This window comes from Lepidochelys olivacea (genome assembly GCF_965140295.1).
Source record: "Lepidochelys olivacea isolate rLepOli2 genome assembly, chromosome: 1".
Lineage (NCBI taxonomy): Eukaryota > Metazoa > Chordata > Testudines > Cheloniidae > Lepidochelys > Lepidochelys olivacea.
This window is the reverse complement of record NC_140411.1, coordinates 266,773,651-266,797,129: the sequence shown is the minus strand read 5'-3', so window position 1 is coordinate 266,797,129 and position 23,479 is coordinate 266,773,651. Positions and strand designations below refer to the sequence as shown.

Sequence of the window (23,479 nt, the reverse complement as noted above, 5' to 3'; positions counted from 1 at the left end):
TTGTATTTCCAGAAATGATGGTTTGTTAAGAAAATGTTCAGTGTTTTGGATATCTTTCTTTTGTCTCATGCTATAATGTTGATGAAATTTTACCCCATACTTTACCACACCTACTGGAGAAATGATTAAATGTTTGGTGATTTTTACAGGTGGATATTTCTTTTTGAAGTTGTATTTTCATAAATTCATCAGGGAACTTTATATATGTGTGTGTGTGTGTGTATAAATGTACACATATATAATATAATAGACAAGCCCAGGGTTAAATTCACCTCTTTACAACATATGTAATCAGATCAGAACTGACATTGCCTCATGCTATGGTGGTGTTGGACCTCTAACCAAAAAGGATACAATTAGGACTAACTTCTTTCCCAATAGTCTCTCCCCGCAAACCCCAGGGTTAATAAATCTGTACACGCAAGCTCAGAATTGGGATAGCAGACAAAATCTATAATTTATTTATTTTGACCATTAAAATAGTTTTATATCTCCTAACTTTTTTGTCATATGTAAAATGTTTTGTATCAGACATACTTTATCAGTAGGTACATTGTAAAAAGGCAATAACTGGCCAGTGGTGGAGAAAGTGGTTAGATTTTTAGCCTTTTCAGCATAACATGTGAAGGGCAGATGTTGCGTTATGGCAAGGAATTAGACAAACCCTAAGGAAAATCATGAGTTGTCCTTATCAGGTATTGACCTTGCTTAATGTAAAGCACATCGTTCAAGGCAATGAGAATTGTGTGGTTCTCCATAAGGTCCATTTTTTCATTTGTACTCAGGGATATGATTAAGTATTTCAGCTTTCTGCTTTCTCTCCAGTTATAATCAGCCCATTTAAGAAACCTCAAGAGCTTCTATAGAATCATCAGTATTGTCTTTTGCAGACTCTTCCAGTTCTACTAAAACATTTTTCCATCTTCAGGTAATCTAAGTAGCTACATAAACCAGGATAATCCACTCCTAGTCTGGCTGGATAAAGAGGGTTGAAGAAATGCCTAGCTCATCAAGTTGTGTTGTGTGTGTGTGGGGGGGGTTGGTTTGTTTGTTTCTTGCCCACTGAACTGTAACTCTTCCTCCTCTTGGTCAGCCTAAAAGTATAACAAAGATTAATCCACTACATTGTCTATTAAGTTTGATTTCCCTTGGTCCCTTGTTGCATCCTATACTTAGTTTATCATAGAAAGCTTTACACAATCTAGCACAGTTTTAGGATTTGGGGGAGAGTGACATATCAGGATTCAATCCAGATGAGTGGGGGGGCTCTGTCACCCCTGCCCTGTAACCTGGAGTGCCCTGCAATGCCTTACTGCTGTAGCCTCCAATCTGGACTGCTCATAAACAGTCACCAGCATGCAGGTCATTCCAAGATATATGTGTAACTGCAGCCTGCCAGTCACACCCGTGGCTCTCCACCAACCTTGGTTATACTGCAGGGTGATCCCAACATATCCTCCGTTCCAGACTTTCCCCCAGAAATGTATGTTTTTTACTACCCAGCCCTCTTCTGGACAGTCCAAATATATTAAGTCTATTATTCCTTTAAGGGGATAATATACACTAACTTGTTTTCTCAAATGGGGTTACTCGGACACTTCAATTTAAATACACTGGATTAGATAAAACAATCTTATTAGCTACAAAGAGAGAGATTTTTAAGTGAGTACAAATAATGAGGCATAAAGGTCAGAAATAGTTACAAGAAAAATAAAGATAAAATACTTTCTAGGTGCTAACTTAACAAACTATATTTGATTCAAGCAAAATTTCCTTATCACATGCTTCCAGCAAGATTACTGACCAACCTCTTCAGGTTAGGACCTCTCCCCCATAGTCAATGGCTGTTTCCTGTGTCTTCTCAGGTTAAGAGAATGTGATGGGCAGGGGGAGAGAGAGGGGTGTGGTATCTTGGGGTGTTTGCCCCTCCTTTTATAGTTTTTAGTCCCTCTTTGAAAAATATTTCCATCTGAGAACCAGGAGACAAAAAGTGTATGTGGACAGCTGGGGTTTTTTTCTACCTGTTTGAGCTTCTTTTGTTTTCCCTTCCTGCTTGATGACTCTGTTTACTGCTTAAGTGCAAATTAAGGCAAGCACACATTCCTTCGTTTAGGACAGGTTTAGAACATGTGTTAATAACATCCTACAGGGGGATCTAATAACTTCACATACAGTGTTGCCACACATATTTTATCAGAACATTACTGATCAGCAAGTCATGAGTTTTCAGATGATACCTCACAAGGGATACTTTGAACGAAGATTATTATTATTTATTATTATAGCATGTAAAATATGAATGCAAGGGTGTATTCTGTCATAGGGAGGAATTTTTTTTTAAGGAGGGACTTTCTCAATAGAATTAAATTGAATTTTTTTAGACAGTTATAGTCAAATATCATCCAAATGAGTCAAGCCTATTCCTACCATTTCATTTTGCTTTAGAATAATTTCACTGATATCCTGAGTGGTCACAAAAACTCTGCCATTTACTCTGCAGATTTCTGAGAGTCGCTCTCCTGATTTGTATCTATCAAGTTTACAGATTCCTGCAGTGTATTGAAATGTTTGTGAACCATTAGTAGTCTGTATGTCATAGCTGCTTGTAAATCTACTATGGTAGTCTTTTTAAATGAGTATGTTCTGCTGTTGCATAGGGTGGAATTCACAGAAGTACTTAGGTGCCTAACTCCCGGGATCTAGGTGCCTAAAAACCTTTGTGAATCCCAGCCATAGTGGAGAAGAGGAGAGGGAAGATGGCTAGCTACCAACTGAAAAAGACTGAAAGGGTCTTTGGATAGATTTGGAACATACCAAGTTAAACAATTTAAAATTAAGTGTCAAAAGACAGCTCCTCAAAATATCACCACGTCCAGCAATCCCAGGGGCAGCACAGCTGCTAAAAGTCAGATAAACAAAGTCCTGAGTCAAAAGAAAAGTGGGACAGGAACAGACACGTGGATCAACCCATCCTTACAGAGTTTTTGTACAGACACAGTACAGACAGGCATTCTCCAAAGCCATCTTTCCTCCCATCTACAGATAGCTCAACCTCTTGTGTTTTCTTTGGTAGTTTTACTCTTCTCTGCATCATGCAACAAAGAGGGGCAGAGAAGAGTCTAAGGCCCCAGTCCTGCAAGCTGTTTTGTGTTGCGTAGACCCTGGCTTTCACTCATGCACAGCCCTGTTGACTTTAATGGGGTTCTCCCTATGCAAAGCAGCTTGGACAATCAGGGTTTAAGTGACTAACTTCAGCTGTCTATTGTTTAATGTTTAAGGTAGTACAATAGATCCCTTTCTGTCATAAGATAAAGCTATAATAATTCTCTCTGAAATCTTTGTGTGTATTTGTTTTTGTTAAATTTGTAAGAATAATTGTTGGAGAGAAAATAAATGACCTTTTTCAATGTCAAAGCAATGTTTCTTTAATAGCATCTACAATGCCTCTAAAAGCAACTATGAATATTTAATAGGCAATTCACTAGATGTATTTCCTTCTTCAAAAACTGACTAATGTGAAATATGTCTGAAATGGTGAAGAGTTGTTTTCATTCTCTACATTTGGTACATATCACAGAGAAAGTCCTCTGATAAAATCTGCTACATCTGTAGAAATTAATGTTCCCTGTCTGTGGTGCTAAAAGTAATATAGGGCACTTGAGAGATTTAGCCCTTAGCAGTATCAAACACAAGGTTTGGATGCTTACAGCTCCCACTGTACAAAATGAAAAGTTAGTGTTTTAATATATCATTGTTTCCTCATCTGAAAAGGTTTAGTTTGATATCAGTGTGCCCCAGGGACCTCTTGATGCCAACTGGCAGAGGGCATAAGGTGTGTGAAAGGATTACAGGAGTCCCCTGGGTCTGGTATTTACATTCTAGTTCACCAGACTGCCATGTGAAGTCTCTAATAAAAGCCAGTGTCACACTGATCATCAATATCATTGTGAAATGTATGTATGAATATTGTATAGGGAGTTATGTATATACACTGAAAATGTGTTCTTATGGATTGTGTCTAGGGACTGGTCACTAACAAAGGTGAAAAACTGGTTCTGTTTCTGATAAGGAATGTTTACCTGTCTGTTTACATGCAAATTAAATATTGTATTGTTCACAATGGGCTTCCATTCACAAGTCTGAGCCAAATCCTAATGAAGGATTGTGGACACTTCAAAGATAGGAAATTAACAGGAAGAGGTAAACAGCAGGAGTTATTCTGTGCAGGGTAATACAATGAACCTTTGAAACTATATATCTGAGGCACAGATGAATCCCTAGAGATTCCTTCAGTCTCTGATGACAAATGTCAATGGGATTGGTCCTATGAGAAGAGAGTGGTTGAAAACACTGACGAAAGAACTTGGGATAAGCTATCTTGTAGGAGATAGGGGAATGCCTTGTTAGTTAAATGTACTCTTTATGATTTTGTTTTATATGTAACCATTTGTTTCCAATATTCTTACTCACTCTCACTTGAATCTTTGTTCTTTGATAAACTTATTCTTGTTTTCACTATAAATATATCTAAGTGCTGAGTGTTATGCAGAATTGTGTTTTAAGGTAAAACTAGTAAGCAGTGGTGTACTGTCCCTTTGGGAACAGCAGGCTTCGTAATTCTGTGAGCGTTCAGTGGATAAGGGGCTGGACACTACAGGGAATGCAGGGAGCCCATCGTTAACCTGTACAGAGAGGGCAAGGCCTGCAGACACATAAAAGGCAGTGCTTGGGTTGCCAAAGGCTGGTGGAGTCAGGGAGCTGACCCACAGCAGGGACAGACAAGACTTCTTCACGCTACAGGCAGGTGGTGGTGAGGCGCAACCCTGATTACCCCTGGGAAGCATCCCAGTCAAATAAATGTGTTTGCAGGTGTATAAAAAGCCATCTTCTTGTTCATGTCCATTTGGATTTTAGGCATATGCCTTTGTAAACCTTCACATAGTTAATATTTCAAATTCCTATAGTGCCTTTCAGTTCAGAAGAAACCCTAACTCTGTTACCCAAATGTAAATCCATTGAAATCAAGGAAAAATAGATATTTTAATTGTTGCAGGTTTCTGTCCCAGATGCCTCAAATCCATATTCATTCAATGCTGGCTGTTATGGTGTCCCTTGAAACCTCTGAAAGTTAGACCATAGCTGTGCAAAACTCTCCCATAGGACTATTTATGCCTCATCTGCCTCCATTCTCTAGGAAGCATTATCCCAGTCGGGGGTATTGTTTCAGCTTCACTGATAATAATTCTGTATTATCTCACGGTAGTGTCTACTTTTTTCATGGCGAGTGCATCTGAAGTGACAGTAATCAGATTTAAAAGGCTCTTTTGTTGTTCCTTGAGTCTAAGGAACGTGCAGCCCCTTGTTTCATACAACAAATTGTATTGCTGTACAGTAAACTCAGATATGGAGATGTTACTCACACTTCGGGCAAACGGCCTGGCCTAACGTTTTGCTCAAATCAGCCCCCTCAAGCTTTTTCTACACTAGGGCAAGTTTTCAAACATCTGTCCCTGTTGCTAACAACGTAGTCAGTTCCACTGGTGTTGGCAATGTTGGGAGTTTGTCAGCTGTTGGTTGTATTTAAGCATTGTGTCATTTAGACCTGCCCTGAGCAGGATTAGATGACACGTTGCTTATATACTGGCAAAAGCCAGCAGCCTGTCTATGCAATCGTTTCCAGTGTTGCTAACATCACTGGAGCTGAACTGGTGGAAAAGTTGTACAACGATAAAGTTTAACTTTATGTCCCAGTTTCATAACAGGATTTCACACACTCAGTAAATTATTTTACAATGTCGTGCTGTGGCTGAGTTTCTTCATTTCAGAGTTACTCTATTAATAACTACCTGTTTCTTTTGTTGGACAATTTTTAAAAATCATCCTATTTGTATCCTTATCTGGATAATAAGACTACTTCATTTTCTCTACAGTTTTTCTACAAGTCAAAGGCTTTACTAAAACTGTGTGCACTCTATTCCCCTGGCTCTCCAAACCTGTAATATTATTGAAAATATTTATCATTATCTAGGTCTTAAAGAAGACAGTGTCCATTATTTCTTAAATTTCTTTAATCTATCTGCCTATCATATTAGTATAATATTATGCCTGGAACTAAGGCATATTGACAGGACAGTAATTATCTAGATTGTTGTGTATGCACATTTTGAGATTTTGGCACTAGCTTATCCTTCCTCCAATTTTTGGACATTGCCTCTGGATTTTACTGCAGGTTTGCAGAACAGTTTTGTTAAATTGATACAATATGGGTGCTTGGTTTCTTTGTTTTTTTCGGTAGTTCACTCGACAATGCTTATTAATGATTCTGCACTGATGATGTAACAACGTAACTCTTGGAAGCCATGGATTTTGTACTTCCCGTACTACTTAATTCTAAGAAGCTACATTGAGTCTGATTGTACAGACGGAAGATCATTAATGCAAACAGACCAACTTTGAGAGAGAAGAGAAAATACAATCGCCTTTCTCTTCTACTTATTGCGTAATGGTCTCAGCAGGAGCAATTCTGTCTTTCTGTCATTATCTACGCCTAAGGTGCCTATCACTGTGATAACTCAGCACCATTCATATCAGTTTATTTAGACCTGGTTTACACATAAAGTTTAACAGTTGTGGGAGTGACTTTTTTTCTTTTTTTTTTACCAATGCTGTTAAAAGCTCTGATGTGGAAGCAGTTATAACCCATAGAACTGTGCTTCTATCAGTATATGTTATGCAGTTCGGGGGAAACAGGATAAGCTATAATGGTGTAAGCACTTTTATCCCATATAGCAGTGTTTATATTAGAGGGTATAGCCTGTTCAACTCTTCCCGTTGTGACAGGGTCAGGCCAGATGGCTACAGGAGAGTGATCCTATTGGGATCCAGGAAGTGGGCGGGCCCGCCCCCGCCCCCGCCCCACCCACTGCTAAAGGATCCCCTCCCAGCCTAAGAGGGGGATCCACAGGACCTGGACACCAAATAAATGCTGGGGACAACTAATGAAATAACAGGGACAGGAGTGTGGTCAAAGGGTCAAACGAAGGGAACCGGATGGGGACACTGAGCAGAGAATCCTGGACAGGGCCCACTGCTCGTCAAAGGCATCAAGGGAGTCAGTAGATGCCGCCCAGAGGAACTCTGCCCGGATACGTGAATGGATGGAGGATCGGAAATAGGCCCCACAGTCACAGGAGACTCCATCGGCCAACCTCCTCATTCTGGTTTTATAGATGGCCATTTTAGCTAGGGCCAGGAGGAGGTTGACCAGGAGATCACATGGCTTTTTGGGGCCGCGGATAGGGAGTACATAAATAAGAAGGTGAGGAGAAAAGTGCAACCAAAAACGTAATAAAATATTGGTGAGGAGCCGGAATAGGGGCTGCAGCCTGGCACACTCCAGATATATGTGTGCCAGGGTTTCCCTCACGCCGCAAAAGGGGCAGGTGTCTGGGATAGGGGTGAACTGCGCCAAGTATGCGCCTGTGCTCACGGCTCCGTGAAGGAGCCGCCAACTGATATCCCCAGCGGGCCTCGGGACCAAGGTGGAATATAGGCTGACCCACCGGGGCTCCTCACCCTGCAAAGGTGGCAGGAGGTCCCGCCATTTTGTATCAGGGCGGGACACGAGGGTGAGGGCGTGAAGGGTGTGGAGCACAAGCATGTATAGATGTTTCCTTGGCCCTGTCTGGAAGCAGACCAGCTGCAGCTTGTGCAGCTGGCTCACGGTGAAGGGGCAGGAGGGTTGGTTGGGTCCAGGGGGTAGGGGCCCAATGAAAAGGTCCGGTGGGCCTGGGGTGGACGGGGCGCTCCCTCGTGCAGGACCCAGTCGAGGTAAACCTGAGCAGTGGGTGGCAAAGTGGCCCTCACCTTCTGAAGTATGCGCCGGGGAGTACGAGGTCTGGAGAGCCCCATGGAGAGCATCAGGGGATCCAGCCAGTCTCCCTGGTCGTAGTCCAGGAGGTCTCCGACTCTTGTGACTTCTGCCAGGACCAACCTCTGGTGCACTGAGGGGGACTCCGCCACCTGCATGTGAAGCTGGGGGTTGTGTAGCAGGGGCTCCGCGAGGAGATCTGCCCCCTCAGTGGCCGCCATGGACCTGGTCATTGAAAGCAGTTTCCAGGTCCGAAGGAGGTCCTGGTAGAAGACCGGCAGCCTGGAGAGGTCTCGCAGAAGACTTCTCGGATGGAGATAAAGGAGCTGCCGGTCGTATCGGAGTCCTCGGAAGTGGCGCAGGAAGGCGTGTGCCAGTATGCTCCACACCGGACTACCTGCACTATAAAGGAGCCTCTGCAGAGTCTGGAGGCAGAAGACATGGACCTGAGTGTGCAGACACTTCAGACCCTGCCCTCCCTCCTCCAGAGGTAGATGGAGAACCCTTGCAGGGACCCACTGTAGTCCTGACCAAAAGAACTCCAGAATCGATGTCCGGAGGTTGGCCAGGAAACCCGAGGCCGGGACCAGGGTGTTGAGCCGGTACCAGAGCATGGACAGGACTAGTTGATTAAGCACCAGCGCTCTCCCTCGAAGGGAGAGGTACCGGAGTAGTCCTGTCCATTTCCGGAGCTGCTCTATCACCATGCCCTCTAAATTGTGCCAGTTCTCCAGTGGAGAGGGATGCGTGGCAGAAAGGTAAACGCCGAGATAGAGCAGTGGACCCGCTCTCCACTGGATGGCCTGAAGCGTGGGTGGGACGGAGCTCGCTTGCCAGCCGTCCCTGACCACCAGGCCAGAGCGCTTGACCCAGCTGACCTGGGTGGAGGAGGCTGCTGAATAGATGGCCTGGCAAGCCTCCACCTGCGCCAAGTCACCCGGGTCCTGGACCACGAGGAGCACGTCGTTGGCGTATGCCAACAGGACCAGCCACAGCTCCGACTCCCACAGCACCAACCCTGTCAACCTCCTAAGGAGGAGACAGAGGAAGGGCTCGATCACCAGAGCGTACAGCTGGCCCAAGAGGGGGCACCCCTGCCGTACTCCTCGCCCGAAGCTGACCAGTTCAGTCAGGGTACAGTTGAGCCTGACCAGACACTCTGCGGATGTGTACGGCACCCGGAGAAAACCCACAAACTGGGGTCTGAAGCCAAACGCCTGCAGAGTGCTCAGGAGATACCCGTGGTCCACCCTGTTGAACGCCTTCTCCTGATCCAAGGACAGGAGGGCGAATGACAGACCATCCCTACACCTGAGTTCCAAAAGGTCCCAGACCAGATATACGTTGTCAAAGATGCTGCAGCCCGGGACAGTGTAGGTCTGGTCTGGGTGGACCATGTCCACCAGCACGGACTCTAGCCACAGCGAGATGGCTTTTGCCATGACTTTGTAGTCCATGCTGAGGAGCGAGACGGGACGCCAGTTTCGTAAATCGCGGAGGTCCCCCTTCTTTGGCAATACGGCGAGCACGGCTCGCCTGCACGAAAGAGGGAGGACCCCGCTCTGCAAAGACTCGGCCCAGACAGTGACTAGGTCTGGGCTGAGGACACCCAGAACACACGGTAGAACTCCACGGTCAGCCCGTCCATGCCCGGAGATTTATTGGTGGGCATGCGGCGGAGGGCTTCCGAGAACTCAGCCAGAGTGAGAGGCAGCTCTAGCCGGTCTTGGTCGCCCACGCTGACCATAGGGAGCTCCTCCCAGAGCACTCTGCAAGCGTTAGGATTGGTCGGATCCAGGGAGAAAAGGCTTGTGTAGAAGGCTCTTGCCCTTCTGCACATCTCCACCGGGTCCGTGAGAGGGGTGCCATCTTCTGCCAGAAGACTGATGACAAGTTTCTTGGCCCCTCTCCTTTTCTCCAGGGCATAGAAGAAGCGGGAGCCGCAATCCATCTCCTGAAGGAGACAGATGCAGGTTTGAACAAAGGCGCCCTGGGCCTGATGATCCTCGAGGGCCCGGAGCTCCTCCTGCTTCTCCCGGCATGCTTCGCAGAGGGGCGGATCCTCGGGGCTGGCAGCCAGATGCCTCTCCAGCTCTAAGACCTCCCAGTCCAACTGCTCTATTGCCACATCCCTCCATCGGCTGGCGCCCCGGGTGTAGTCACGGCAGAAGAGCCAGGCGCACACCTTCCCCAGGTCCCACCACCACTGCGCTGAGGGAAAGGCACACCACTGCCCTTGCCAGGCCAGCCAGAACTCCTGGAAGGATGCCACGAAGCCCACATCCTCCAACAAGCTGTTATTGAAATGCCAATAGGCCGGCCCTGGCTTCTCCGCACAGAGGGAGGCCGTCACTGTGGCTAAATGATGGTCAGAAAATGGGGCCAGCCAGATGCTGGAGGAGTGGGCTCGTGAAAGGTGGAAGCGTGATAAATAAATGCGGTCCAACTGGGAGTGGCGCAACCCATGGGCCTCTACCCGTACAAAGATGAATGTGGAAATGTCATCTGGGTGGTGGTCGTGCCAGACGTCCACCAGGGAGTGATGTTCCACTATCTCCCAGAGGACGTCCGCGGCAGCCGGGCATTGCTCAGTCCCCGAGCTGTCCCACTCCTTGAGAGTGATGTTGAAATCCCCGCCCAGGACCAGGCACTTGTGAGGATCCAAGGTGCCGAGGAAGGCGGATGCCTGCTGATAGAATCGCAACTGCTCCAGGCCTGATGTCGGGGCATAGATGTTAATGAGGTTGACCACGAGCCCCTCCATACAGACCCGGAGGTGCAGCAGGCACAATCTCGGCGACCCCCAGCACCTCGGGCTGTAGGTCGGGGGAGAACAGGGTCGCCACTCCAGCCGTACGAACTGTGAGATGGCTAAAGTAGACCCTGTCCCCCCATTCTAGCCACCAGCTCTCTTCGGCGGCCGGATCCGTATGGGTCTCCTGCAGGAAAACCACAGAGTACCTCCTCTCCCGAAGGAAGGAGAGCACCTGGCACCTGCAGAGACCCATCCTATAGCCCCAGGTGTTCAATGTTGCAATGGTGAGCGGTGCCATGAGGAGGGCTGGGGGGGATCCTCGCCGGCAGGGACGCTCGCGGCCCCCATTGGGCCACGCAGCAAACCGTGACCTACCCCGTAGGTGAGTAACAAGTCACAGAAGCCGTGGACCCGCTGGTAGGCTTCAGCAGCCTGCTTCCCAGTCCGTTTCCCCTCCCCCATAAGGACCCTTGCAGCCTGGAGGATCTGATGAAAGTCCCCACATCTCTGGAGAGCAAGCTGTACCTTGTTGTGGGAGCCATGGACGTCTTCTAAAAACTCCCGCAGCTCCTCTTGCAGTGCATGGGGGGGTGGGATTACTGTCTCCTGGTCATCCCCTGATGGAGCCCCTGGCACAGCCCCATGGCCCACCGAGATGGGCAGGCAAGTTGTGGACCCCCGACGGGGCGCCCAATGGACTGGCGCCACGCGGCCCACCTCAAACCCTGGGGCAATAGGGGGCGGCGGAGGGAAGATAGCAGCCCCTAGTGGGTCGGGACAGGGAAACACAAAGGCCGCTCCCTGGGGGTCATTTGCTGGAAAAGGGAAGGAGACAGCCCCAGGGGCAGTAATAACATCGCAGGAGGTGGAGGGGTTAGGGACAGGGTCGGCATCGGGGAAGAGCCAGGGGCAGAGGTGAGAGTCTGGGCTCCAGAAGCCAAGCAGCTGGGTGGTGGCACCTCCTGGTCAGGCTCAAGGATTTGGGGGGTGGGGAGGGGGCTTTCAGCAATGCCGGGTGCAGGCTCTATGGTGGGTTTAGCAGCCACAGCATCAGGAGGTGGACTATCTTCTGTAGGGCCCCCACCCGGGAAGGAGGTCGATTGCTCCACACCAACGAGGGGTGCCCCTGGTGGCTCGGGTCCTGGCCGCGTGGCACTGGCCATTGCCTCAGCAGGCCCCACCCGTCTCGGCCCCCGCCGTCGTGAGTGGGGAGGGAAGGGGAGACACCAGAAGGAGAAGGGGAAAGGGGAAGGAGGTCACCCACTCCTCCCCGCTAGGCTGCAGGCAGGGAAGGAGGGCACCAAAGGGGGTGGGCTGGATGGGGGGGGAATCAGCGGTTAGGGATCAGTGACCAACACTGGGTGGGATTCCGGCTCCTCTAGCTGCACTAGGGGAGGAGGGGATACAACAGCATTGGGGGTGCAGTGAAGAGGGTTTAAACTAAAATGGGGAGTGGCACAAGCACATGGGAGGGGGCATGGGCGCACGGAGCGAGGGGCTAAGCGGGCTGGAGGTAGGACCGGAAAACCAAGGGGCTAGCTTCAAAGGCTGGGGCGGGGCAAACAAACAAATGCTGCGGAGGGATGCGGGCAGGGCAAGCAAACAAACTGAAGCTAGTAAGGGGGGCTGGGGCAAAAAGGGGGGGCAAAAGGCTGCAAGGGGCAAATGGGGCAGGTAGCAAAGGGCAAAGCTGTGAGATGGGCAGTCCGGGGTGGGGAGGGGGCATGTGCGCCTACGTGCACTTGCACAAAGTCAGTTTGGGCTGGCTGCTGCTTCTGGCCCAAATGGTGGAAATAGGGCATGGCAAGCCAAGCAAGCAGCTGAGTCCAGAGGCAGGAGCTGAGGCAGATGGTAAACAGCCAGTGGGGGTGATGGAGGGGGCAGTGATGGTGGTGGGGGTTGTGGGGGACAGATGGATTGGGGGGCAGCTCCACGCCACACCCCCGTGTCCCCACAAACACAGTCAAGACCCCCACCACAAGAGCACAGTTTGAAAGATACTCAGTTCAAAAGGCCCCCTCCACGGTGGTCTGCAAAGTCTCTAGGTACTCCCCCACTGGTAGATGGTCCTCTTCTCCTCCTCAGGGCTTGAGCAGCTCCAGGCAGCAGACTCCGCAGCAGCCGCTCCAGGAACTCCAGGTGGTGGTCCGGGCAGGTAGAAAGGACACCTCTCAGGTGGTGGTGGTGGTGGTGGTGTCCACAACAGCAACCACTGGGGCTGGGGTCCCTCACTCCTCTCCTCTGGGGAGCAGGTCAGCAGGCTCCCCCCCCAAGGGGCTGCAGTTGGAGCAGTAACAGCTCCGAGAATGGGGGGTCCAGCAGCTGGCTAGCAACCAGGTAGCAGAGAAGGGGGGATGGTGTCTGGCCTAGCCAGGGGAGCAGCTAGAGCAGCAACAGCAGCAGGGAGAGCCCAGGGCCTAGCAGCAGCAGTACCAGCAGCAGCCCTCTCCCTCCTTCTCCCTCCAGGCCAGAGGGCTACAGGAGAGTGATAGAAGGGAGAGCTATTGGTCCCAGGTAAAGCAGGTCCCTTTTCCCTGGGTAAGGGAACAGGAGAGTGATAGAAGGTAGATATATTAGCCCCAGATTAATCAGGTTCCTTTTTCCTGAGTAAGATAATGGGTTGTTCCAGAACAATCAGGAAGTTGCTGGAACCAATTAAGGCAGGTTAATTAGGACACCGGAGCCAATTAAGAAGCTACCAGAATCAGTTAGGACAGGCAGGCTAAGCAGGGCACCTGGTTTTAAAAAGGACCTCACTTCAGTTAGTGAGGCGCGTGTGAGGAGCTGGGAGCAAGAGGTGCAAGAAGTTGAGAGTGAGAAGGCATACTGCTGGAGGACTGAGAAGTACAAGTGTTATCAGACGCAAGGAGGAAGGTCCTGTGGTGAGGATAAAGAAGGTGTTGGGAGGAGGCCATGGGAAAGTAGCCCAGGGAGTTGTAGCTGGCACGTAGCAGTTACAAGAGACACTGTAGACAGTTGCAATCCACAGGGCCCTCGGCTGGCACACGGAGTAGAGGGCGGGCCCGGGTTCCCCCATCCCCCCAACTCCCTATTTGAGACAAGAGGTGACCTAGACTGTGGGTCCCACCGGAGGGGAAGGTCCCTGGCCTATCCCCCGACCCACTAGGTGGGTCAGCAGACACTGTGGGGATTGTTCTCCTCTCTTTCCCCAAGCTAGCCAGTGATGAGGTTAGCTGAGTGGACGGCAGGTTTGAGCCACTCACAAAAGTGGCCAAACTGAGGGCTGCCGTGAATCTCTGAGGTGAGCAAATCCGCCTCTGAGCGCAGGACCAACCAAGGCAGAGGAGGAACTTCGTCACACCGCATAACTGTACCAGCAAAATGCTCCTAGCATAGAAAAGATTGTTAGTAAATAATTGAGGGTATCATGCAAGCTGTGGAAACTTCTTGACACAATTTTAAAACATTTTTCTAAGTTTTACTTTCAAGGATAAAAGAATCTGATCATTCTAAGCCAGTTCTATTTTCCATTTAAAAAAAAGAAAAGAAAAAGACAATGAATTTAATGCTTGTGACAAGTTAGTAGGTTGATGGCACTGGAGACTGAAACCCATTATTTGTGCTACACAGAAGCAATGAAAGTTTCCATGCTGGCATGTTTTGGAGGCTGGAACTGGAAGCATTTAGATTTAAATGTAAGAGGCTAATTTAAAGGATTGGTCAGAGCTGTTTTTTTTTAATAGAAAATTGGGTTTTCAACTAGAGAAAAATTTTAGTGAAAGTGTCTGCTTGCCACTAAAATTTCTGAGGTTATAAAAAAACAATTTGAGGTTATAAAAAAATTTTTGAGTTTTCAACCAAAAAAAGGGTTGTTGTTTGCTTGTGTGGGATTTTGTTGTTGATATTTTGTTATTTTTAGATGAAAAGACCATTTTTCTTCTCCTGACCAGCTGTACTAATTAAGTCTCCCTGGCCATTCAGTTTGGGCCCTTCTGAAGACTGCCAACAAGGTACTAAGAGAAATATATATTTTACTCTCCTCTAAGGATTGGATTGAGAGTACCAACTCATTTCAACACTGACCACCAGACAGTTATCATCTGGTGACAACTTTTAGTCACTAGTGTCCCGGCTCTCATCCAAAGAAGTGATATAAGCTCCCTATCTCTTTCCTATTCCCATGAATTTCATTGCGGAGGTTTGTATTTGTTTATCATCTTCCCATCACTTTCCAGTCAACTGTTCCTGTTGAGAAATATGGTTTCAGTGTGTCACAGAGGAGGACTGTTGTATTATTTTTTGTGTCAATAATGTGGAAAAAAAGCAGTCGCATGCAAGAGACTTGATTTTTGGATTGGAGTGATTTGAGTACTTCATGTTTTTCATGCTAATAAAGATAATTTATTATCAATGATCAAGTAATCAAGGAAAAGGGCTAAATTCCCCCTGCTTTACCATGGCTTTCCCTGGTATGGCTGAGGCACACAGCTCCCAGAGGTAGAAAATGTGTGAAAAGCAGAAAGGTGTGAAAAGCAGCTGCCAACTTCCCCTCTACTAGGGAGCTCATGGAGAGTTAGCACGGCCTTAAAATTGGGTGGGACTGACTGACTGAGGCTGTGTGGCCAGTGCAGCCAGGAAGTCCATTTTTTCAAGACATCCCTGCTCCTGTCTGGAGCTCCTGTAATGTCCCAGTGGGAAGAAAAGTTGACCTCTCTAGGCAGCAGAAACCTGAGGGAGGAGGCAGTGAAAACACCAACTCACCTCCCTTGAGGCTGCATCCCCCAGAGGTGCAGCAACAGTAAAAGTGAATCAAGCTCCATACATTTACTCATGAAAAATGCAGGTATAGGTGTTGTTAAATATCGCTTTCCAAGGGCCACCTGGCCAAAACCTTGGGAAGGCTGGGGTGAGTTATTGCTTCCTCCCAAGGGCGGTCTGGAAACTCCCTTTTTATATAGCTTTCTAAATAGTTGTATGTGTGGAGGGGATGGATGGCAGGGAAGACTGAGATTTGCCTGGGGCTGGTCTGCTATACTCTTTCTTAGCACTCTGCACTGAATTGAGCAACAAGAGACTTCAACTCAATTTTCAAATGTGGGCCCAGTGAATGCCACATTAATCCTGCATTTGGGTGCACATTTCAGTATTTAGGCCTGTAAATGCCCATTCAACATGTCAAAATGTCAATTTGAGCATCAGGATGCAAGCCTTCGATATTCTATTAAGGTCCCCAGGTCTGGAAACTGATCTCAGTAAACTTGGCCCGACAAATGAAAAGGAAAGATTTGGTTGCGGAAAAGGTTGGGGGTGGAAAAATGTATTTGTGGTACAGGCCTCCAAAGAAAGATGTGACCTGTAGGTTGATACTGGATATTATCATCCATAAATGCTTTGGATTTTTCATAAAGATCGGAGATCTAAATTGACAGCAACTCACCATTATCTGTTGCTTCTCTGCAACTGTGTAAACATGGTACTAAGTATATATACCACCTACTCACTAATTATATACTGGAGGAGAAAGCCATAGATGAAGCACAGAAAAAGCACTTAGAAGTAGAGAGAGACCGTATTTAATTACTACTCTAATGAAGAGAAGATTAACAGAAGCTATCCATTGAAATATTTTTGTAGCTAAGATGATTCACTGGATATTTTCTGTCAGGTATTTTATTAGGACCTATTTTCTCTCTTCAGCATAGAAGAAAGCTGCATTTCATTTTTTATTTCCCTTGTTTTGCATCCACCTTTCCTTTTTTCTTTTAGAATTTCTCACATTTTTCCTCATTTTTCCATGAATTTTAACTGTTCATAACTACTGTGAGAATATGACTTTTATATGAATAATTTCTCACTCATCCTCTTCCTCAGAAGAAGCCTGAAACCCTCCAAATGTGTTTTGTTTAGATTTTCTACCGATAAAAACTGATGCAATCACATTGCAGGGTATCAGTGAAACAAACCACATCCGATAAAGGAAACATTTTATTTCTCTTGACTACTTACAGATTTATGAGGCTCCTGTGTGAAAGGAAATGTTTAACACCTGAGAGATTAAATTCAGATAATTGGGGAATATCCATGCACCCATATCATTAACCTCATCCTCAGCAGTGAACAGGCCCCCTTTAACTCCAGTCATGTTTCCTGGTTATGTGTTGGTGGGTTTTGATGGTTAATAGAGAGCTGCTGTGGCTGTCACAAATTACATTATAAGTAATTCTGTGGGAATTTCACAGGCTTTTAAAAAATATGTGAACAGCTAACATTGTGGGTACATGGACAGCTATCAGCATTCTTCTTCATTACCTCTTTATGCCCTGTCTTGTCCTCCAGCAACCACACAGTCCCATAGACCCCTTATGTTTCCCATGTCCTCTCCATATAGAGCCTCACTTTCCCTCCTGGCCACCAGCAGAGCTGAATTCCTCCCCTCATCCCTATCTGTGCACCACTATACATTATTCTCTTAGGGTGATAGTCACTCTGACATCCCATGGTGGATTCAGGGATTGCAAGGATTGAGGGCAGGAGGGAGGTCTCCTCCCCCTCTACAGTCTGTGGAATTTCCCCAGGTGGGAGAATGCAGATAGCCCAAGGTCATGCTGATAAAACCATGTCATTGTGTATTCTTTTTCTTTCATGAAAACATATACACATGCACACGTGGTAATATCTGCTGTAGTATAACATAGACCCCCCCCCCAGGTTAAGAGGTCCTTGTGTCCCTTAGAGGGGAGAAGTAATCAGGCCCCTTGTATGCTATAGTGGCAGGATCAGATCCAAGCCTCAGCCTCAGTCTGTTTCTCTCAGGCTAGCAGGAGCTAGGAGTGCATGTGAATCAAAGCACTCAAACCTGAGGCTCAGATGAGCATTCCTTGCATTGTTTCCTACCCATCCCCTGTAATGGACATGCTTTTCTGGAGGAAGACAGCCCATTGGAAGGAAATCATCAGAGCAGTGTCAAGGATAATGTTTTATATGTGCATTTGTGGAAAGAAGAAACCCTTGCAATTCTGAAACATATCTGTGGGTGGGTGGAAATTGACTAGTGTTAAAGGTTCTTTGGCCCTCACTTGGCTTGGTGGCTGTTCTGTTTTTCTGTTGCAGTCATCTTTAACAAACGGTGATATCATCTTTGTGAAGTTGCACGCCCCGTGGGAGGTCCTGGGCAGATATGCAGAAGTAATGAATGTAAGAATGCCTTTCAGGTAGGTGGAGCTACATTTTGTGCTCAGGCTTTACTGTAAAGAGAGTGTAAAACTAAAACTGAAATGCGCCCGGAAAAGCTATTCTATGAAATACCTCACATCTTTAGAAAATATAAATGGAGTGACACCAATACCAGAGTCACTGATATGTCTTGTTAATTTGCCTGCAATTTTAGTACAATAGCAGTTTTAGCAGTGCTGCTATTTTCATGGGGTATTCTGTCCGTAGGCCCTTTAACCCCTTCACTGCCGGAGCCCCCTGCATACTCGTGCGCTGCTGTTTTTTAAATGGACATGTCCTTGAAATCAATGGGCAGTTGAGACGATCCAGGTACGTACGGCAGCACAGAAGGTGCATGTCTGTTAGACGTATCTGGCATGTACGGCACCTGTAAATTGTCTGTCTGTATAGTGTGTAGTTGGGGAAATACGGAACATAAATAAGCATTCAATCTAATAGAAGATTTTCTTTTGAAACATAGAGTTTCTCTTTGAAAGAACAGAAATTGTATTCTGTGCTATTGATGGCCAAATCAATTCCAAATGGTCATTCAGACCAATTTTTCCCTCTTGTCAAATATGATTTGTATGATGGGTTTCAATCCTGATATTAAAAACAGTTTTAATCTACTGGTTATAGAAACTGTGTTAAAATAGTGTAAAGTGTTTGGCTTAAATGGGCCAAACCCAAAGCTTCATAGGTTCTGGTTCTCCTTTCACTTCCTGAGATTACATCAGTACAGCTCCACTGATTTAAGGGAGTTACTCCTGATTTACTCTGATATGAGCAAGAGGAGAAGAAAGCCCAGAGTCACAAATGGTGATTGATACCAGAGTAAAGCCCCTCAGAGAACTTCTATGGATGTCTCCTCCCCATTTTGAGATGAAAATGTGCCTTTTATGTACTACATCCTGTTGTGTTGTCATAGTCTTAGTTATTAGGAAAATTAAAGATGAATTAAGGACAGATTTTAAGTCTCAATCTGCATTTAGTAGGATTTTCATGTTAACACAAACCTCAGAATTCTTTAGCCTTGTTTAACTTTCCCTTCTGTGTGTTTTTAACATTAAAAAGGAAAAACTATGTAAATTGTATCATGAACGACTGCAAGGGTATTTATACAGTAGTTTAAAAAGTGTGCTACAAATATTAAGACAATGGGCCAAATTCTCTCAATGTAACTCCACTGATTTCATTGGCATAACAGTGGGATGAATTTGGTCGAATAAACTTTAACAGCTCTTGTTTGTCAGATGGGAGCATGATACAGCAAAAAGTAAAATTTCGGGTAGAAAACCCGGGCCTTCCTGATCTGGCTTGCTTACCAGAAGTCACCATTTTCAATAGACAGCCATTTCAACATGCATTTAGCCTATATTTAAAAACTAAAAATGACATTCAGTGGTTCTTTGATGTGCTGTCTGTCCATGGCTTCCTTCTTTGCACAGCCATTGCAAAGTATTATGCCAGTATGCTATAATATGAAGTCACTGCAATGTTACTGCAAAAATGTGTATTAGACAAAGTTTTTTGTTAAACATTTTATACCCAATATTTTAACTGTAACTTAACTGTTTAGACTGTAAACATGAAGGCCAACATTTGTCTGCCTTGGTTTTTGTTTCCGGTGCCAAATCTGAGACACCTGTGCCCTGATTTTCAGAGCTCCTGAGCACTTGCAGTTCCTGATAACCTAAGTCTCAGCACTTCGGTAAACTAGGCCTTTTGTGCCTCAAGCAGGGGACCCAATATTGGTAGAAACTTCTGAAGATTTGGGCCAGACTAGGCAGCATTTTCAAAAGCACTCAGTATTGGCCTAACTGTGCTGCCACTGAATTCAGTGGGAGAATTAACACTGACGTCACCAGAGGCAGGTTTATGCAAAGGGGGCAATTGCCCAGGGGCCTGGGAGATTTAAAAGGGCCGGGGGCCCCCAGCTACTGCTGGCAGCACAGCGGGGCTAAGACAGGCTTCCTGCCCACCCTCGCTCTGCACTGCTCCTGGAAGCAGCCGGCACGTCCCTGCAGCCCCTAGAGAGAGGGTCTCCGCGTGCTGCCCCTGCCCTGAGCACCAGCTCTGTAGCTCCCATTGGCCGGGAACTGAGGCCAATGGGAGCTGCGGGAGCGGTGCCTGTGGGCAATAGCACACGGAGACCTCTGGGCCCCCTGCCTAGGAGCCACTGCCAGAGGGGTATGCTGGTTGCTTTTGGGAGCCGTCAAAAGTAAGCACCGACCCTCTGGCCCCCTCCTGCAGCCCAACCCCCGGCCCCAGCCTAGAGCCTGCACCCAAACTCCCTCCCAGAGCCACACTCCGCACCCCCTCCCACACCCAAACTCCCTGTCCCAGCCTGGTGAAAGTGAGTGAGGGTGGGGGAAAGTGAGTGACTGGGGAGAGGGGGGGATGGAGTGAGCAGGGGGAGGAGCCTTAGAGAAGGAGTGGGACATGGGCATGGTCTCAGGGAAGAGGCCGGGCAGGGGCAGGGCAAGGGTCTTTGGGTTTGCGTGATTGGACAGTTGGCAACCCTACTGGGCGGGCATGTAGAAGCCCTGACCATGCTGGAAGAGTGCGCCCAGCAGTGCAGCCGGTAGCTCGCTGGACAACAACCAGCAGGCACAGCACTGCCCAAATGTCAGGCGGATGGCGTGGCTTGTGTACGCGTGGGGGCCCATTGACCCCCTGTTCTGCCCTGGGGCCTGGAATTACTGTCAGCGGCCTGGCTAGGGGTAGTGTTAGGTCAACACGGAGTGCTTTTGAAAATCTGCTCCACAATCTGGGCTTTAATGATCTGCAAAATATCTTACATTATTTAAATTCTAAATGCTGAAAGTAATTGAAATTGATAACTAATTTTCCTCCCTCTATTGTTTTAAGCAACAATACAGCTTTTATTTTAAAAACTTGCCAAACATAATTGCTTCTAAGGCACTAATGGATATTGCCATGGTATTTTAAAATCTGTCCAAATTCGCAGAATGAGCTGTGTGGTGTGAACCTTTCGTTTTCCAGAACTGGTATAGATCAGCATTAAATGATGGAACATTTCAGAATACATAGAACCTGCCTTGGGTTAACAATGACTTCCAGTGGATGACAAAGTCAAACTAAGGAGCAGGAGACTGGAGTTCACTAAAACATCCAAATCTTGCTGTAAGGAAGATTAAGAAACCCACGGCTGAACTGCCCTCAAATTTGTAAAATGTTTTAAGATGCTGAAAGCAGTGGTCCAAATTCTGGCAGGCACTGTGGACAGGAGCATACCAAAAGAACAACGACCAGCAGCAGGAGAACGGGGTGGAACCTGGACACCCCATTCTGGCTCCAACTGGAGCTGATAGGGATGTTGCTCTGCAGGCCCTCTGTGACAAGAGCCAGGAAGGGGCAACCTGGGGTTGGGTCATAGGAGTGAGGGGGTGTGGTCAGAATGCTTATACTTGTGCACTCCTGACTCCTCACTGACCCCTATGCATGTATCCCTCCTCCACCCCTGCCCACACACACACACAGCTTATTCCGTTCACAATAGGAGTTAGGTATGCCTGATATGAGGGGTGGGAGAAGTGGGCTGCACATGGGGCATGTGCCAACCACATATTAATTTTGCTTCTGCAGTCTATATGTTCTTCTGTTTGGGGCGGGGGGAGATTACTTCCCAGAGACCCAGCATTTGTCCTGATAAATACTGCATGTATGATGGTATAGTTTAGTGTCAGGCTTTGGTTTCCACTTTCCTGGATTTTTAAACATTCCCCTATTTAAACAACATGTAATTTATCCAATGCTATATTTAATGATTAAATTATTGATGTTAAAAGCATACAGTTTAATTTATTCACATTTGTATTTGCCTTGTAAAGAGCAGACATCCATTTGCTGAATACTGTGAAACCAAAATGCCTCTGAATCCCTGTCCTCCAGGCATTATAAACAGCAGAAATAAAAAAGTAATGACAGAAACCATTACTTTCCTGCAATTCAAACAGTGTCATAATTTGTCTTGGGCTCCTGTGACAGTTCTGTTAATCTCTCTTTTTAGTCTCTTCCTCCACCTCTTACAGGCTTCTATCTTCAATTTCCTTCCTTGCTAGTTCATACTGTAACTGACGATGGGTTTTCTTCTCGACTGGCTTCATTTTTGCTGTTCTTCCAGGAGAAAAATCTATTACCTGCACCGCCGGCACAAGTTCATGAACAGGTTGGTCAATCCCTCAAGCTGGTGTATTTCTTTGGCAGATCAGAGTTGATAGTCAAACTCTTGGGAAGGTTCAAGTTGTAAGGAGAGTTATTAATGTACATTCAAGCCTACCATTCCTGCAAATACAGTAGTTGCACTTTCAAGGTTTCTACCATTTGAGAGACATTGAGACATTGAGACATAGAATATCAGGGTTGGAAGGGACCTCAGGAGGTCATCAGATTATCAGTTTTTCCCATTTTAAGTATAGGGAATCTCAAACTGGTGGAATCTTTCAAAATGGAAGAAGCTTTTTCAGGACAACAATTGCAGCTATTTCTCTTCCCATGTAGCTCAGTAAGGAATTTTGGGAAGCTAACAATATCATTAGAATCTGTTATTTATTATTCACTTTCAGCAATACACCCTACCCCTCTGATGGTAATGTCAGCGTTATTTATTTATTGTGCTGTCAGTGTGCATAGTGCTTTAGAGTAATAGACAATGAACCATATTAATCTCTGGTGTAACTCCATTAAAATCAATTCAGTAACATGAGAGATTAATCTTTCCCAAGATCTCTGCCTTGAAGCACTTCTGCCCAGTTGCCAAATGCATTAAAGACGTGTTTGATGCATGCTTTGTATCTAATTTGTAAAATAATCAAACGTTTTCAGTCTTCACAATTTTCACCCTTTTTGTTTGACTCAAGCATTTCCTTGGCCAACTAAGCAAAAATGTTTCAAAAAATATCGGAGAAATGTACCAGAGAAATGTGGCAAGGCTCAGTCTGTATGCTGGGATTTAGGCTCGGTCTGTATGCTGGGATTTAGTGCCTGCATGATGGTGGGATTTTCAAAAGTGCTCAGCACTGGTCATATTCTTCTCTCCTGGAAGTTAATAGTGACGCTCCCATTGATTTTGTAGTGGTGTGGCTGCTTATTGCCTCTTGAGCACCCCCTAATGGACAGAGGTCACTGTACAGCAGCCTGCCTCTGTTGCTGGCCCATATATTCAGGGCCCTTTAAGAAGTCAAAGTTCACAAAGTAGTTCAAAGAAACTCCAGAAGGGACCCCAGGGAGCTGTCTGGTGCACATGGTTGTCCCCTCCCTCCAGGTCCCCAAATCCAGTTCAGTGTTCCTCGCCCAGTAGTCCAACACAAATTCTTTCAGAACAAAACACAAATTGACTCAGTCTTCACCCCTGTTTCAGATGGGCACAGCCCCTTCCTCACTGAGGCTCAGTCTCTCCCCTGCTTGTTGGGCAGGGTGTCTCCCAGGTCTCCCAATTTAGAGAGCTTCCTCCTGCTTCTTGCAATCTCGGTCACTCTCCCAACTCCTCCCCCCCGTCCCCCACAGCTTCCTGCTGCCTTTTACTCAGGGATCACCTGATTCCACCCAGGCTTTGTAATCAGGGCTGGTTTAGCCCCGGGTTCTCCAGCCCATGGGAAAACCAACCTGTTAAGACTTCCAGGGGAGCAGAGTTAGGCAAACATTGGGCACTTGTGAAA

General features: G+C 46.7%; 1 protein-coding gene across 3 annotated transcripts in view; it reads left to right on the top strand.

Moving 5' to 3' along the window:
* ANO4 (anoctamin 4) overlaps nucleotides 1-23,479 on the top strand; it is a 221,227-nt gene that overhangs the window by 89,514 nt on the left and 108,234 nt on the right. For all 3 annotated transcript variants that reach the window (XM_084639851.1, XM_084639850.1, XM_084639852.1), the window contains exons 5-6: nucleotides 17,697-17,797; nucleotides 21,946-21,990. In XM_084639851.1, the coding sequence (XP_084495977.1) occupies nucleotides 17,697-17,797; nucleotides 21,946-21,990 (146 nt within the window). The remainder of the gene's footprint in view (nucleotides 1-17,696; nucleotides 17,798-21,945; nucleotides 21,991-23,479) is intronic.